General features: G+C 30.5%; 1 protein-coding gene across 4 annotated transcripts in view; it reads right to left on the reverse strand.

Annotated features, from left to right (window-relative positions):
* The window catches only part of UGGT2 (UDP-glucose glycoprotein glucosyltransferase 2), a 197451-nt gene that overhangs the window by 33597 nt on the left and 144562 nt on the right, over positions 1 to 19292 (reverse strand). For all 4 annotated transcript variants that reach the window (XM_074299372.1, XM_074299374.1, XM_074299375.1 and 1 more), the window contains 4 exons: positions 15385 to 15470; positions 8616 to 8714; positions 7560 to 7644; positions 654 to 836 (listed from right to left, as the gene is read on the reverse strand). In XM_074299372.1, coding sequence (XP_074155473.1) covers positions 654 to 836; positions 7560 to 7644; positions 8616 to 8714; positions 15385 to 15470 — 453 coding nt within the window. The remainder of the gene's footprint in view (positions 1 to 653; positions 837 to 7559; positions 7645 to 8615; positions 8715 to 15384; positions 15471 to 19292) is intronic.

Raw genomic sequence — 19292 nt, forward strand, 5'->3', positions numbered from 1 at the left:
TTATCAATTGGAGAATGATGCATATTCTTATAAATTTGACAATAATGTCAAATATTTGCCTTTTTAAAGGGGTTTAGGAAATGGAGGGAGGGAGATATTTTGAATTTGAACATTTAAAAAAATGAAAGTTAAAATTTTTTTACATTTACTGAAAAATAAATAAATAAAAATAAACAAAAAGTAAAATAAATGAAATAAAATACAATGGAGAAAAAGAATGCTTTTTAATTAATGTTTATACTCTCATTTTATTTATTTAATTACATCATATCATTCTTCTGTTTACATAGCATCTTTAATATAATAAAGACTTTAATGTGCAATATACAGATATATGTATAATATATATGTATACTGGATTAATATTTACAGACAGAAGAAAAGCATTGCCACTATTTTTAAGGGAGGAGATCAAAACAGAAATTATCTATCTTTAAAATATTAAACTTGGCTGGAGTTGGAGATGGCATGATGATTTATTTGTATGCTGATTTCAAGAATAAAGAAGTAATTGTGGTGGTGATGTCTTGTTGATTCTTTTAGTCATATACTCATAAATGAAGACAGAAAAGCTATAAGGATGGTAAGCAATAATTTAAAACATTATAAACTCGGATCTTTATCTGGAAAAAATGTCTACTTCCATTTCTTACCTGATCAGCATCCACGAAAATTATTTTGTCCACAACTAGTGGAAAAAGAACATCAAGGAAAAGAATCTTGTAACCCCAAATGATTCTTTGCTTTTCAGTTTGTCGATGAAGCCAACGGGGCCATCTATATTGGACTAGCTCATACTGGAATCCATATTCCTTAGCCATGTGAGGAATTATCTCCTACAAACAAAAATTCAAGCAAAAACTAAGTAAAATGATTTTGTTTCCATGATAAAAACTTCTCTTTTACTAGGTATTTAGATTTAAAATAAGTGATCTTTCAATTGCTACAATTTATCAGGTTTCAGTGTGCAGACAATGATATAAATAATAGGACACTAGGCCTCAGACACTATCTGTGGGACCCTGGGCAAATCATTTATCTCTGTTTACCTTAGTTTCTTCATCTATAAAATGAATTGAAGAAGGAAATGATAAACCATTCCATTGCCCAAATGGGGTCATGAAGAATCAGGATTTAATAACAAAATCTTGTTCTATGTCTAAATATTATTTTTCACAAAATTATTCCTATTCATGAAAAATATAAAATGTTTAAACATGTAGTCTATGTGGAACACACAGCACATTTTGAAACAACCTTAGCAATTTCCCTATATTTTCTAGCACACATTTCTTCATAACACAATTCTAATATTCCTTAATTATGTTGAAGATTTCTTATTCCTGGTACAGACCAATAGTAGTTACTAAATTTTCTTAGTCATGCTTTATAAAAAAAAAAAAAACTTAGGTTCTTAGGGGATAGTCATAAGAATGAAAGAAGAAGAGAATGAGTGAGATGGGTGAATCAGGGAATCAGAGAAGCTACTATTTTGCTCTCCCTCTTGAAGTCAGCAGGCAATTACTGGCTATTTCATTTTAATTTGATCTCTTTCTGCTCTAGTGAGACCAAAGTACATTTGGGTATATTTGAAAGATAACTAAAGAACATCTTTGCCTTTAGCAATAAAAATTATTAATAATGACAAAGTTCCTCAAGAACTTATATTTTTTAATTATGGTTTGTTTCTCTCTCAAACTAGGAGGAAAAAGTGGAGGAAAATTATGGAGACTATTTCAAAAGTGAATAGGAAAAGGGAAATAAAAAAGGTGACAAAATCCTATTGGAAAAATTGTATTCCATTCAACAAATATTGATTAATCACATACTATATGAAAGGCACCATAATGGATACTAGGAAAAGAAAAAAGACAAGCCTTGACCTCAAAGAATTTATAACTGGGTAATGAAATAAGGAAACATTTATCCAAATAAATATGAAGTAGATTGTAAAAGTATATGAGATAATGTTACTTGCATTACTTTTGACAATGCAGTTGAATACAGACTTTTACCCATTTTTTTGGGGGGGGAGCAATCAGTGCTATAATAAAGGACTTAAGGAATCTTGAAGTATCATATATTAGATGGGAAGCAGCATAGCACAATGTATCAGTGTTAGATTTGAATCAGAAAGGTTAGTTTAAAATTCTACCTCTGATATTTTAGGAATGTGGCCTTAACTCCTTTCCTCAGATAGTTCCCTAACATGTATTTACAAAATTTTATATGTATAATAAACATCTTGTTCTGCATCACTGGAGTGTTCCTCTATTAGGAATTCCCTGATCTAACAAAATCATGGATCCTTTCCTATATTCATATCTTTTTAAAATATCTTCATTTTATCATGGGGTTGTTGGCTAAAAAAAAAAAAAACAAAACAAAAAAACACACCAACCAACCCATGATAATTAATTAAAATAATTTAAATTATTAACAAATTACCCCCCCCCCCCCACTAAATCTTACGCTGTAGTCCGAGCATTGTTTGGAGGTGAAACTAAATTTGTAAATTTGTAAATTATAAAAGTCATGCCTATGGAAAATATTCTTGTCTATAATCACCCCAAAAATCTTCCATCTTCCACCCAACATCCTAAGGGCCTTTCTCTGGATCAGTGGTTTCCAAAATTTTTTTAAAAAAAAAATAATACTCCTCTTATCAGTAAAACAAAGTCTGAACATACATCTCAATGCAGGGTGTCACAAAAATCTAAGCTTTAATAGCTTAAAATTCTAACATGTAATAATTTATAAAATATATCATATGCTACTATACCAACAATCAATATATAACTATAACTATATGTGTGTATATACATATATATATATATAAAATTTATACATACCTCAATACAATACTATATTATACTAATAAAAAACATGCATCTAAAATAGGAATTAAAAAGGGGTAAGATAAAGACGAAATAAGCAATATTTAAATTTTAGTTATTAGTGATACAAAAGCCTTTTTAACCTCTCACTATAATATGAATAATAATATTTTAGTGAGATTTATTATTAAACAAGCTTCATTATTTCCTTTTAAAAATTGTCTTAGGGAATTGGGAAGATTTGAAATAATGCTTGTTAGGAATTCATTCTTTAATTAATTTAATCAGTGTTAACTAGCCAAATAGGATAGTTTCTTGCTTTATTTTTCTTAGTTAAAAATGAAAGATATATAATAGAACAACTAAATGACAGGTCACACAGTTAGGGAACAGAGTATCTTTTCAGCAGGAATCATGTTTCTCTATGAATGGCTATTTTATATAATTCAAAACCAAGAAAAAATAAATTATCTTTGGCAAGTTTTCAGTATAAATCTAATATTGTAATTAGTATTGAAATTGTAACCTAACACTTTGTGCCAATAATTTATTTATACCTAATGTTTTTCAAAAGGTTATAATTTAATAACATTTCCTTTATCCTGATGCCTTCACTAAAAACCCAAAATTAGTTGACAGTGTAATAGTTATTGTAAAAGATACTTTCTAGTTCTATTTAATACATAGTATCATGCCTTAATTGCCTATTCATGTTTGGATTTTTTTCCCATATATATGTGAAAAATACTGAGAGTCAGTTTGGCTGGATCATAGAGTACAGAGAAGTGAGTAATGTATAATTAATAAATAAACTCATCCATACATATTCATCTAGTTTCTCAGACAAAACAAAACAGGGAGATGGGGCTTACTCTCCTGTCATTGACCCAGAATATGGTGCCTAATTTCTGAAGAATGTCTTCTATAGCCATGAGTTGATCTAGAAGGAAGGGAATGCACAGGGGGATAGGAAATGCATAGAATCTTCTCAGTGGAATCAGTACAATTGATTCTGTGGGGGTTCAAGGTTTCAGTTAGGTAACAACTGTCCTAAAATGCCAACACCAAGTAAGCTTGTGCAGCACCCCTGAAATGGGGAGTAGGGGGACTGCATGTTAGATGATAGTGGGTGAAAGTCCTATTTATAGATTCTCTTAAACTGATTCTCTTAAGCCTGAAATGTTGCAAATCTTTCTAAATGATGTCTATTATTATCCAAAAATATAAGAAGAAATCTGACTATCCATAAAGAGCAAGTATTTAGAGAGAAACAAATGACTATTTGACAAACTTTGTACTATACTGAATCTGTGTAACATCAAAAGATATAGAAAAATATTTATGGAAACTCTTTTCAATAGAGGCCAAGAAATGAAAAAATGAAAGAAGTATTCTCCCATTGGGAAATAGCTAAATAACCCATGATATATGAATCTAATGTAAAAATTATTGTGCTATAAGAAATAATGAAATGGATTGCTTCAGAGAAAGCTGGGAAGAAACTATAAAGTAATTCAGAGCAAAGAAATTAGAATGAAAATACAGTTTTATAAGAAATGATGAAAGGCTAATTTCAGAAAGGCCTGAAGAGTCTTACATGAACTGATGCTAAGTGAAGTAAGCAGAACCAGGAAAATAATGTACAAAGTAACAAAATTAAGTGATGATCAACTGTGATAGACTTAGTTCTTTTCAACAATGAAAAGACTCAAGGCAATTTCAATATACTTGTGATGGAAAGTGCCATCCACATGAGAAAGAGAACTATGGAGACTGAATGTGCATCAAAGCATAGTATTTTCACTTTTTTGTTTGTTTGTTTGCTTTTTTCCTTTCTTGCATTTGATTTTCTTTTCAATCTGATTTTTTTTTTGCACAACATGAAAAATATGAAAATATGTTTAGAAGAATTGTATATGTTTAACTTGAATTGCTTGCTATCTTGGGAGGCAGGGAGGAGAGGAAGAAAAATTTGAAACACAAAGTTTTTAACATTCACCTTTGCAAAACCATCTTGCATGTATTTGAAAAAATAGAATACTATATTAAAATTGAGAAAACAATTTATATAATGATAACATTATATAGAAAAACAACTTTGAAATACCTTAGAATTTAGATTAATAAGCCACAAGTCCAAAAAAATACTTCCTAACAAAGAAGTCATGAATTTAAAATGCAAAAAAACATACTTTCCAGAAATATCCAATGTGGGCATTTGCAGATTATTTAGCTATGTGTTCAAGGTTTTTTTTTCAGGGTTTTTTTTATTTGCTCATTGGAAAGGGCAAATTGATAATAAAATGGAAAAAATGCAAAAGATATTTATGATGATATACTACATTTATTTCAGTATAATTTATTGCTGTGCAGTAGTGTTGTTCTAATTTAAAACCTAGATACTGACTCACACTACCAGAGATGAGAAAATATACTATATCATCTTGAAAAGTATTTCAATGCACTGCTTTAATAAACTGTTATTAGGGTGAATTGGGAGCATTTATTTAAAAATATGTTAAGTGCACAAGATTTAAAGTAGACACCATTTGTATTTTTAATTTACTGTGTTAAGTATATGATATGTGTTTTCTTTTGCTTCAAGTCTTAGGTTAAAAAGCCAAGCTTGGGAATTCACAGAAAATTGCACTCAGAGCTAAGACAAACATGAGCTTTATTATGTGGTACAGCAAAAAAAGCAATAAAACACACACATACACACACACACACACACAGGGGAGAGAAGGAAGAAGTGCCCAGTGGTGAATCTCTCTGTGAGATACATACTTAGAGGAGGGATCTAAGAAGGGAAGTTAAGGGAAGTTTTATACCTTAAAATAAACTTTAAAATGAACTTGGTTGAGAAGAGATCATCAGTGTTAGATGTGAAAAGGGACATTACTAAATAGACCCAGATTTGACAGGGAAATTCTACATGTTATTTATTGATACCAGACTTACTGGGAGCAGATATCAGGTGTGGACTTGAGCTGGCAGGTGAAGATGCCAGGAATAGGTGTGGCTCTCAGCTGCCATAGTTGGAGCTGTGATTGATTGACTCAGGATCAGAATGGGTCAGGACAAAAGAAATGTACAAACTATCTATCAATGCTATATGCTTCATGGATATTAGGACCACTTTGGCTGAGTCACTACATAGTGGAATCCTATCATTTAACTTCAATTTCAAATAATATATTTTTAAAATAACTAAAATCATTAAAAATTAAATTATTAAATTTAAATTAAATTAAAATCAAAAAGTTAATAAGAAATATCTCTCACAATGGCAAACAATTTCCTGTCTACTAAAAACTCAATTAAGGTTTACAAATGAACTAAAAAGTGGTATTTAGAACCTTTACCTCACTTCCTGCTCAAGGAAATGTGGAAGATGGTCCATAAAAAGAAAAATATTCTACTTTTTTTTGATGTTGTTCATGGGTTTCTATGATTAAAAAAAATCATCAGTATGTGGCTAATCTAGTGATAACAAACCTTTATATACCTAGCTAGGCTGATCTGGAGTTATTATACCTCAACCCTTTCCTGGATATATAACTTGTTAGACCTTGTACTGCAGAGGTATAGTTTTTGAGAACCCAGAGTTATTTTCATCACAATGAAGGACCCCAGCAGAGCTGTTAATGTGACAAAACAAAGGTCTGATCATGTGATTTCCAGTCAAATGTCTTTATCCAGGATAAAATACAAACTCTACACATGGATATTTAAGGTCCTCTACAATCTGATTTTGACCCGAATTTCTAGTTTTTTTCTTTCATTTTGTGTCCTTTCTTACTTGTTGTTCCTGTTAAAGTATCCTAAATAGCTATTCCCTGAATTTGTGATCCATCTTCCATCTTGTATCTTTGCACAGGCTGACCAAAAAATTTCAATTTTTACTTATCTCTTAGAATTCTTAGTTTGCTTCATGGTTTAACTCTGAGGCCATTGTTTATGGAAAATCTTTCCTGGTTCTCCGAGTTTTTAGTGCTTTTTTCCTCCTCATATTTTCTTGCATTTACTAATATATATGTACATGTTCTATTCTCCTAGTGGAATGTAGTCTCCTTGAGGTCACAAAATGTTCCTTTTTTTGTCTGTTTACCTATTGCAATGACTTAAATATAGTAGATTTTTACTGAATATTAATGACTGAATTAATTATTAAAAACTGATGAATAAATAATTTAATTTAGCTATTGTTTACAACAGCAAAAAAGTAGGATGTACTCAGGTAGGTTAAAGGGGGAGAGTGTGGGGTAAGCATCTGAATGTGGGTTTATGATTACAAAGCCTACTAATATTTCTACCTCTTATTAGTACAAGACTAAACTGAAAGATTTCCCAGAATTGCAATTACTGATTGTCTATGTAAAAATTTTTCCTGGTTTTACTTTATCCAGTTATTTATATCCTTATATTCCTTATATCATGCAAAAAGATTCTTCTTGTATTTCCTACCATGTATTTAAAAATAATCTCTTATCTGCTTTCTTATCCTTTAAATTTCTTTTTATCTTAATATGCATTATAAATAAGCATTGCATAACAAATGTAAGATGTTTTATGCTGAAGTACTAAGATCTAAAAATTGACTTAGTGGAATAAACATTCACTTTTGAAAGTAAATTATGAACTAAATTTATAGTAGCACTGACATAATTAAGCATTTGTATTCTCCATATTATTTTATCAGAACCAATAAAACACACTTACTTTAAATGTTGGAGAGAGATAATTTTTCAGAAACCAGAATTTAACAGGAGTTTCTGTATTACGCAATACAGAAAGCATCATAATTCTGTAAGAGAAAATTGGGTTCAGTTCAAGTTACAACAAAAACCAAATGAAGGCCAACACAACTGTCTTAAGAATTTTCTAGCAAGTAGTTTTCATGTATGTTAATAGTATTCATTGTAAGCTTTTCATTGAGAAAGTTTGTTATAAATATATTAAAATTCTTCCTTACAAGTCAAGGTGACCATTGGTTGGGTAACATATGTGTCTGTCTTGGTACATACAAACACACACACACACACACACACACACACACACACACACACAAAACCATTACTAGTTTGTTTTCAAAACAAACCAAAATCAGAGGGCACAACTATAAGCTGAACTGAATTCAAATTTCACCACTATCATAATGTGACAAATACTAATTCTTAAAATCTGTATTTTCTATTTCTACCAATGAAATCTTTGGGTAATTTTATTTCCTTGAAAGATGTCTATCCTGATACTTACAATGGGGAAAATAGGTGTAGAATAAAGAGTAATGAGCATTATGGTATATAGTGTGTGTTGGATTTGAAGACTGATAGAATTGGATTATAAATCTCCTTAAATATTTGTTAACTGTGACCTTGGATATGCAACTATTTAAAAAATTTCTGAGCCTTAGTTTCCTGAGTTAAAAATGGAGTCAATAACTGCATACATTTCACTGGATAAACAACATGAAGAGTTTTGTCAATCTTAAAGCATTTATATAACTTTCACCTATTACTATTATTAAGGCCCATTGGAAGCATTATCAATAATATTAATTCATATATTTTGAAGCTTTTGAATGTAATAAAATGCTTTTGAAAGTAATAAAAATTTCTCACCTCAAAAAGTTGATGTTTTTCCTTTTCTTTTAAAAACAATATAGTTAAGTTTCTGTTACAAAATAGGCCTTTTTTTAATCTTTGAGTTAATATCTAAGACCATTTTAAATTTATATATTTATTAAATTTCATTGAAATGATAAAAAACTCTTACCTCAAGAAGCGTTCATATAAATGGCCTGAAGCAACTGAAAAAATATTTAGAAAATCAGTTTTCATTTCCTTTGTTTCTGTTTGCAGTCCTCCTGTGAAACTTGAAATTCAAGAAAAACAAAGAAAATTAGATATTTTCCTTAAGATAAATTTCCAAGATGCATACTATAGGACCAACTCTAAAATACTTCATCTTGAAATAAGGAAAGTGTACCTCTCATACCTCTAAGAGTGAAAAATTATTAAAATTATAAATGTTAACTATTAACCATTGGGAACTTGTAATACTTAAAATCTAACAGAAGTTTTTTGTTCTGAGATCATAAATTCTTTTGATAATGATTTTGTAATGTCAAATAACTCTGAAGGCAAATCATAATGGTGAAGCTGTGATCATGTTGGCAACCAGAAAGAATTTTGAAAATCAACTAATAAGCATATCTACAAAGAATAACATTTTTTTGGTTGGGTGAAGAGTGACTGTGGATATAATTTAAAGAACATTTATTAAGTCCCTACAAGGTCCTGTGCTGGGGCCTGGAAGTACAAAGACAAAAAAATAGTTTCTTTCCCCCAAGAGCTCAAATTTTTAGAACACTTCCACTGGGATACTTTCCCAAAAATGAAGAAAGAACCACTTCTTTATCATTCTAATGGAATAAAGATGTAAATAAAAAGATACCTGAGATTATCTAATAAAGGCTAAAAGTACAGAGCTTAATGAAATGAAACTAAAATACCATTTGTTCTCTTTTTAGGTTATCTAATCTATCAAATCTATCTATCAAATGAACTAATTGAATGTACTTCTGCAAGGTCAATATAAATTAATCATTCAGGTTTAATTACTTTCAACTATGTCTGATTCTTTGTGACCCCAATTGAAATTTTTTTGGCAGAGATATTAAATATTTTGCCATTTCCTTATTATTAATTTATTATTATTATTATTATTATTATTATTATTGTTTTTCAAAGATACTTTGCCATTTCTTTTTCCAGCTCATTTTATAGATGAAGGAACTGAGGCAAATAAGAATTAAATCACTTGCCCAAGGTCATATAGCTGATATCTAAAGCTGGATTTGAACTCTGGAAGAGGAGTCTTCCTGATTCCAGATCTGGTGCTTTAATCTGCTGTACTGGTTATCTATCCATGAATAAATCATTAGAGTAGCAGAGGTAACTGAAGCAACTACTTTTTAGCTTAATTATATTACTTGGCTTAATAAATGCTTAGTTGATTGACCTGCAAATATTCTTTCCAGCTGGTCAAACAAATTTGGCCAAAGAAGAGTCTTCCACATATGGTAAGTAGGAAGGCCAGTAATGATGCTAAAGGCGAAAAATATATAATTTGAAAATTAATTTATTATATACTTAATCACAAACAACAAACACATCTAAACTAATACCTATTAATGAATATTTATTAACCACCTACAATGGACTAGGATACAAAGGTAAAAATGAATTAGTTCCTGCTCTCAAAATATTACATATTATATGGAGAAGCCACTTTATATACATAAATAAGTACACACAATATAAATATAAAATACATTTCTGTGTATGGCAGTGTATGTAAGGCAGTGACTACAGAGATGAAGTACTACAAGTGAATGATAGCAAGAAGGCTACTGTGGCATGGATGCACAGAGCAGGACTGGGAGTGATATGTAGTAAAATGAGAAAGGTACTTTGTGACCAGGTTGGGAAGGGCTTTACCACTTAAAGAGAGGGGTTTATACTTAATCTTGGGAAGCATTGCAGTTTAATCGAATAGGTAAGTGACTTGGACAGGATTGCACTTTAGGAAAATCACTTTAGCAATTATGTGTAGAATGGATTGGAGAGAAAGGAGATGGAGATAAGAGATAAATTAACAGAATGTTGCAATAGTCCAGGTCAGAGGTGGTAAGACTGTGAATGAGGATGGTAGTTATGTGAGTGGAGAAAAGGGAATGGTTACAAAAGCTATTTGAAGTAGAAATGATATTTGGTAACTATTTTTTGTATGTATATATATATATATATATATATATATATTAAAGTGGCTTAATGGTTTTCTTCATAATAAACATGAAATATATCAACAATTTATGGAAACAATAAAAAAGTTACTTTATGTGAAACTTTGACTCTATTACATAAAGTTTGTTTTTTAAAGTGATAAATTTCATATAGTCATATCTACAACATCTACAATGTCTTGCTTCCCCTTCTTAATTGCCTTCCACTCTTTTTTTTGGTATATTTAAAAAAAAAAAGATTTTCTTAAAGCTTTTTCCCCCCCTTCTTTTTTGGTTTCTCTCTCCTCCTCCTCTTTTTACTTCTTCTCCTCCTCCTCCTTTTCTTCCTTCTCCTCCTTTTCTTCCTTCTCCTCTTCCTCCTCTTCCTTTTCCTCTTCCTCCTCTTCCTTCTCTTCCTTTTCCTCTTCCTCCTCCTCTTCTTCCTCTCTCTCTCTTTTTCCCTCCGCCCCCCCATGCACCCACACACATTCGTTCCCTATAACAAATATATGTATTCCGTTAAAATAAATGAATGCATAGCTGAGTTTGAAAATGCAATCTATCAAGAGATAAAATAGTTTTCTAGTCTAGTTATTCACTTCATTGATCATTAGTCTGTAAGTCTTTAAAAAATTTCCTTCCCATTATAATGTTATAGTCATTGTATAAATTGTCCTTGTCTGTTCATTTCATCTATTCATGTAAGTCTTACTACTTTTTTCTATATTTGTCTTTTTCATAATTTCTCAAAGCCTAATATTTATTTGTTCAGCCATTCCTTAATTAATAAGAGCTAACTTTGTTTTTGTTTTTCTTACTATAAGAAAAAGTGTTGCAATAAATATTTCCTACATTTGGATCATTTTCTTCTTTCTTTCATTTATCTTTTTATAGCAAATACTCAGTAATAAAGTTTCTGAGTCAAAGGGTAGTAATGTAAAAGCTTAAAAGAAATAAAAGCGAGTCAAAGAGTATGCTTTAAGAAAGAAACTTTCAGATAGTGGCAGAAAAATGGTGAGTTTTGTTTCTATTGTATTAAATTACTATGCAATTTTCTGTAAGAAATGACCAGCAGGATGAATTCAGAAAGGCTTGGAGAGACTTGCATGAACTGATGCTGAGTGAAATGAGCAGAACCAGAAGATCAATATACACTTCAACAACAATGCTGTATGAAGATGTATTCTGATGGAAGTGGATATCTTCAACATAAAGAAAATCCAACTCACTTCCAGCTGATCAATGATGGACAGAAACAACTACACCCAGAGAAGGAACACTGGGAAGCGAATGTAAAATAATTAGCACTACTGTCTATCTACCCAGGTTACTTATACCTTCGGAATCCAATACTTAACGTGCAACAAGAAAATTGGATTTACACACATATATTGTATCTAGGTTATACTGTAACACATGTAAAATGTATGGGATTGCCTGTCATCTAGGGGAGGGAGTAGAGGAAGGGAGGGGAAAATCTGGAAAAATGAATACAAGGGGTAATGTTATAAAAAAATTACTCATGCATATATACTGTCAAAAATGTATAATTATAAAATTAATTTAAAAAGACACAGAACAGTTTGACTATAGAAATAAAAAGTAGAACCATAACTTCTCTTACAACACAGTATTTCTTTTAATGCATCCTAAAGTATATTATTATTCTATCAATCACACTGATCACTCTTATTGAATTTGCAGGCAATTAAAATTTATATTTTTTGCTCCTAGTGATATTTTAACAATGCCATACTTGTTCAATTTTTAAAGTAAAAGATTGAAACTTATTAAATGTATTTGTTTTAAAGAAAAAAATAAATAAAATAAAATAAAATCTCACCCTCTGTTTCCTAATAATTCTTAATGTTATTGCCTTCCCTCAGTGATTATCTATAGTTTTTTTTTCCTAGTGTCTGCTGTTATCTGCCCTTTTAGACCGAGTTATTTGACATCTAGGAATGTTTTTTTTTTATTTATTTGCTTTATTCCGCTTTGTTTGCTTTTGCTTTTTTTGCATTGCCAATATTTAGCGCAATTCCTGACATATAATGTGCACTTAATAAATGCTTGGTGAATTTTCCCTAAGTTTTGTTTGAGATTTAATTGATCTGATGTTCTAAGGCTCATAGTACTCATATAGCTTCCCCATCTCCTAAAGGATAAAATAGTCCAGCACATAACAAATCAGGGGTTTCTCAGGTCTGACATACCCTCCTAAGAATGTGTCATCTGGACCACTATGTCAAATAGAGATGGACAAGCAACTATAGTCAACTGAATCAATACTATGGTTTTATGTAATGTCATGCCCATACATTTATTGAATAAACTATTTTTATTAAGTGTTAAAAATTACTATGCAATTTAATGTTCCACATATAATCTTCTTTCTTGTTTTTTTTTGTGTATGTGTGTATTGAAATGTTCACATTTGTTAACATTTCTTCAAGAAAAATTTCTTTATGTATGTGTCAAGTTTCTTATGGAGACTTTGAGATTGCATATTTCTTATTCCTGAAACATGTTTTCCATCTTATTTTTCACTATTCTTGTCTATGCTTTGTTTTAAAGCTATCAAGCATCAAAGTATACATTGAGGGTCTTATTGAGTTTGTAAAATTTTCTCTATTACTTCATTTTCTGCAGCTGATATTAAAATATAAGCTACAGCAAATTTAGGGGATTTTGTTTCATTTCAGGAGTAATTATCAAGAATACTACAATGAGATTATCATATATCCCCCAAAATGATATTTCTTGTTGCTTTTAGAAGTATGATGAAGCCAACCCTGTCAACTCCTTTATTTGCCTCTTCAAGAAGAAAACTAAGATATCCTTATAAATATTTAGACACAGCAGCCTTCTGATTGTTTTTGTAAAGAATGTCAAAACTGAAAAGGATTTCACATTTAGAGGAATAATAACTAAGTTAATATATAACAGTAATACATACAGACCATCCTTTTTCAGTGCAAAATTAAAATCAATACAAAGCTGTAAGGGTGAAAATGAGAAAAGAAATTTAACTATGAAACTAAAGCAAATGCAATTTGTAGTATTTAAATTACTGATAGCCAAAACAATGGTAGATGGATGGAGAAAAGGACATCAAACTGATTATATCATAGAGAAGTTTAACCAATATAAATCAAATGCCACGATGAGACCAGAAATGCCTAAAAATTGTCAGCAAATACTTGATCTGCCTGTTAAACAGAGAAGTGTTTCTGTCAGCCAATAATAGTAACACTTCAGAGTAAAAGTTATTTCTAAAATCTTATGGGTAAGGATGGTGAAAAGTTAAGTTCAGTATCACTTTGTAAAAGAGTAAGAATCAGTTGAAGGAAAAAACAAAACCCCAGTTTAAAACAAGCTTGCTAAGAAATTCAATTATGAAAATGAGGGCATTTAAAGATGAAACTGGAAGGCAACAAAAGGAAAAGCAAAGATGGAAGAGATCTTCAAAGATCTTTATAATAAACTTCTCAAAACAAGAGACAACAGTTACCACATTTGTAATCTAACATCATATGTCCAGATGTACTTTTTGAAAAATGGAAATGCTACTGAAGGAAAAAAAAAAAGGAAAGTAGTTTTACTAGAAGAGGTATACCGAGGAAATCTATATTGAAGAAGTCACAATTTTCATATTGATTCTCTCATATAGGGATTGGTTGTCATACTATTCTAAGCAGGTGAAGATAACAAAAGCTTCATTGAATAGAATCTTATGTCTTATTACTAAACAGGAAAAGCAGTGTTGAGTTTAGAGCTAGAAAGCCTATCTCACTTCCAAGATTCTCTTTGATTAATATACAAATGAAGTTGGATAGGAACAAAGGTAAGGATAAAAGTAAAACCATCTTTGCCCTTCAATCTTATAGGACATAAAGGATAAGTTTCTATGTTTCTATGGTTTCTATGTATTGATTAGTTTTATTAGAGGGATCAGCAGAATAATAAGTTAATATATTTACTTTCTAGTTATAAGGCATATCATTTATATTATATAATTTAATCTCCTAAATAGTTCTGAGAGGTTTAATTATTTTTAAGAGAATATCAAAAGACTCATTCTGTGTAATAATTTGATAGAACTCTAAAATTAATAAAAATAAAAAAAATTCTGTAGATGATAGATTGATATGGTTAAATACCTGAGACAGGGAGGCAAATTAGGATTCTTTTGCAACAGGGTAAGAGGGAGATATTGATGGGTTAAAGTTGACTGATGACTGTGTAAGAAGGAAGAAGGGGATACATATAAGAGATGCTGTGGAAGAAAAAACTGTAAGATTTGACATCTGATTGGATATGTGGGCCAAGACACAATGAAATAAGTTACTTATCATTTCTGGATTTGTTTCCTCATCTTTAAAATGATTTTGTAAAAATGTAAAAGATTTATTTTGAAGTTGAAAAAAGAAAACAAATATGTATTTAAATACAAATTTAAATGTATCCTTACATTTCTCATTTAAAGTTTCTTTCTACATTAATATTGATAGGAAAATAAAGTTTGTTCTTTATGCTTACATGGTTAAAAACCCACTAAAGTAATTATTCTAATTTTGTAAAGAAAGTAGCACCATTAAAACAGCCCAATTTATCCATTCATTGGTGCTAATTTCAACAATACAAGTTGTTAATTCTAAATTTCTCTTAAAATAATTTTATGAATTTGAATTTCTCTCATAATTTGTCTTTTTAAATAAATTATTTCATAGTAACATATTTGTACAAAATATTAATTACCTCTTAACGGAATCCCACATTCCTTTTCCTTCTTCATCTTTATCTGTAAGGATATCTTCATCAATTTTATCTGGCTTTTTCTGTACCTGGGTATTGTGACAAATAATTAAAATAAGATTTGTTAGTTTAACTTGATTAATGCTTAATTAAAAGTAAAACATACTAGGAAACTAACATTTCATAAGAAATTGAAGTAAATATTAAATGACTTAGTTATTAAGAAATTAGGACTTAGTTCTCACCATACACTTTTTTTAAATTAAAGCTTTTTAATTTTCAAAACATATGCGTAGATAGTTTTCAACATTCATCCTTATAAAACTTTGTATTCCAAATTTTTTCTCTCCTTTCCTTCTAACTCCTTCCCTAGATGGCAAATAATCAGTTATGATAAACATGTACAATTCTTGTACACTTATTTCCACAATTATTATGCTGCATAAAAAAATCAGATAAAAAAATGAGAGAGAAAACAAAATGTAAATAACAACCAAAAGACTGAAAATACTATGTTGTAATCCACACTCAGTTCCCACAGTCCTTTCTCTGAATGCAGATGGTTTTTTTCATCACAAACTATTGAAAATGGCCTGGATCATCTTGTTGTTAAAAAGAGCCACATCCATCAGAATTGATCATTGTATAATCTTGGTATTGCCTTACACAGTGATCTCCTGGTTATGCTTATTTCACTTAGCATCAATTCCTTTAAATCTCTCCGGGTCTCTTTGAAATCATCCTGCTGAGTGCTACTACTGGGATTATATCCCAAAGAAATACTAAAGAGCGGAAAGAGACATATATGTGCCAAAATGTTTGTGGCAGCTCTTTTTGTTGTAGCTAGAAACTGGAAGATGAATGGATGTCCATCAGTTGGAGAATGGTTGGGTAAATTGTGGTATATGAAGGTTATGGAATATTATTGCTCTGTAAGAAATGACCAGCAGGAGGAATACAGAGAGGCCTGGAGAGACTTAAATCAACTGATGCTGAGTGAAATGAGCAGAACCAGAAGATCACTGTACACTTCAACAACAATACTGTATGAGGATGTATGTCCTGTATGTACTGTATGTACTGTATGTATGTACTGTATGTCTGATGGAAGTGGAAATCTTCAACATAAAGAAGATCCAACTCACTTCCAGTTGATCAATGATGGACAGAGGTAGCTACACCCAGAGAAGAAACACTGGGAAGTGAATGTAAATTGTTAGCACTAATATCTGTCTGCCCAGTTTACATGTACCTTCGGATTCTAATGTTTATTGTGCAACAAGAAAATGATATTCACACACATGTATTGTACCTAGACTATATTGTAACACATGTAAAATGTATGGGATTGCCTGTCATCGGGGGGAGGGAATAGAGGGAGGGGGGGATAATTTGGAAAAATGAATACAAGGGATAATATTATAAAAAATATATATATAATAAAAAATTAAAAAAAAAGAAATCATCCTGCTGATTGAACAATAATATTCCATACCATTCATATACCATAACTTATTCAGCTATTCTCCAACTAATGGGCATCCACTCAATCTCCAGTTTCTTGCCATTACAAAAAAGGGCTGCCACAAACATTTTTTCACATGTGGATTGTTTTCTCTCCTTCATAATCTCTTTGGGATGCAAGCTCAGTAGAGCCACTGATGGATCAAAGGGTACACATAGTTTTATAAACTTTTGGGCATAGTTTCAAATTGCTCTACAGAATGGTTGGATCAGTTCACAACTCCATTAACAATGTATTAGTGTCCCAGTTTTTCCATATCCCCCCAACATTCATCATTATCTTTTCCTGTCATCTTAATCAATCTGAGAGGTGTGTAGTGATATCTCAGAGTTGTCTTAATTTGCATTTCTCTAAAATGCAAATTTTTTCTTCTCCACAGATCTGAGAGATAAACTATCCTTTGTTCTTCTAATTTGCTTATAATATTCATCATACACTTGTATTCTCAATATATTATCCTCCTGATTTTGAATGACCAAATAAGTAAAATTTTCTAAATATTATCTATCTCATTTTCCTCATCCTATTTAGTTGTGAGTTTAAGATGCTACATATATATATATATATATATATATATACATATATATATATATATATATATATAGTAACGGTATAGAACATGTTTATTGTTTAATCAGTGTTTTTGTCCATTCAACTGCATGTCATAGTTTAGACAATATACATTTTTTCATCCAATTGTTTCTTGCCCATATGAATTGTTAGGCAATATCTTTGAAGTACATATCAATCTGAGTGAAGAGGCTCTGTAGCATTCTGGCGTTTATTTCAATCATAATTTTATTGAAAAATGAGTAAATGAAGAATCTATCACCAATGTGTGACAAACTTCGTAACAGTGGAAAATAGCTTTGATTGGCAAATATTTCCATGTTTTGTCCTTCAATAAGATAGAGAATCACTGAGTTAGATAGTAAGATACAACATAGAGGATCTCCGCTGTTGTATCAAGAAGTCTCAAATGATTATTAACAATAAGAAAACATCCTGGAAGAGACCCATTAAGGTTCTATTTTACTGTAAATAAAATTCATTAAAAAGAAATGAACCAAGAATAGACACAATGGGATCTTGTGTTCTTTATATCTCTGGGTCAGTTATTGGATTATGAAAATATTATCTGCTACAGAAAAAATGTGTTTCTTATAATAAATGTACAAACCATTCTCATGAAAATTTTTATAGAAATCAAAAATTAGACCAGTGGCTCAATAGTTGCCATTCTTCTCATTCATCTTTTTCCATTTTAAAATGCCAGTAATATCTATTCTTTTGGAATCTTCTTTTCTTTGAGATATTTTGGAAACTGATCTCTAAGTCATTTTTAAATTGTCATGCACTGCATGTTTTTCCTGTATGTTTTGGTTAAGTAGAGACAATTTTCCTATTTTCTTAAAAGGAATTTCCACTTTTTTCCTATATAAGCTGAACATTGTATATAGAGGTACTTCCCTTATCAGTAATATTTTTAGTAGATTCCTATAAAAATATCAAATAATAACTGACAAAATGATAAAAAAGATAAAAGCTCTACAAAGCCAAACTTCACCAAGACTTTTGGGACACACTATGCTGGCATCTATTCTGTTTCAGGATTGTTGTTTTCCTTATTGTGTTTTATGCAAAAATGTCCTTGGACGGATGTAATTAATTTGGGCTAATGCCAAGCATTTATAGCTATTTTGTAGAGGGAATTCACGCTTTATTAATTGGTTAGACCAAATACTTGATATTCCTTCTAACTCAAAGACCTTTCTTTAATCATCAATCAGTCAATATTTCATTGTGGAACAGAGCTGATTTAGAGGTAAATGGATTTGAATTATATAGATCCCAGTGCTTGAAAATGCAGTCACTTTTTGAATCACCAATTTGAATCCTGTAACAAAACACTGATCTAGTTCATCTCTGTACTGATGACATTTTTTAGTTTAAATTATTTCAATAGCTTGTTACTTGTTCTCTTTGCTTCTTTTTTTCAACATATCCTATACCCAATTAACAAATCTTCCTCAAATACTATTTTCACCATATTCTTCCATTTAAGAATTTTCTATTCTCCTTGTTTAATTTAAATTTGTCAGCCCACCATGGCAAAATATCTTTCATCATCTTTTTTCCTAATTTACTTAACCTCATCATTCTTATTCTGATTCAATTAGCCTAATTTCTTCAATTCCTGACATTTTGCTTATTCTCACTTCTGTGCTTATAACAAGATTATTACTCTATCTTCTGAAGAATTCCAACTTATACTAAGTAGTTCAAGATTTGACTCAAAACTCAGCTCCTTCAAGATCCCATTCTGTTCATTTTATTGTTCTGTGTTTTATACTTGCATGTATATTACTTAAAAGCTACAAGAAAG

This window comes from Sminthopsis crassicaudata, chromosome 3 (genome assembly GCF_048593235.1).
Source record: "Sminthopsis crassicaudata isolate SCR6 chromosome 3, ASM4859323v1, whole genome shotgun sequence".
NCBI lineage: Eukaryota > Metazoa > Chordata > Mammalia > Dasyuromorphia > Dasyuridae > Sminthopsis > Sminthopsis crassicaudata.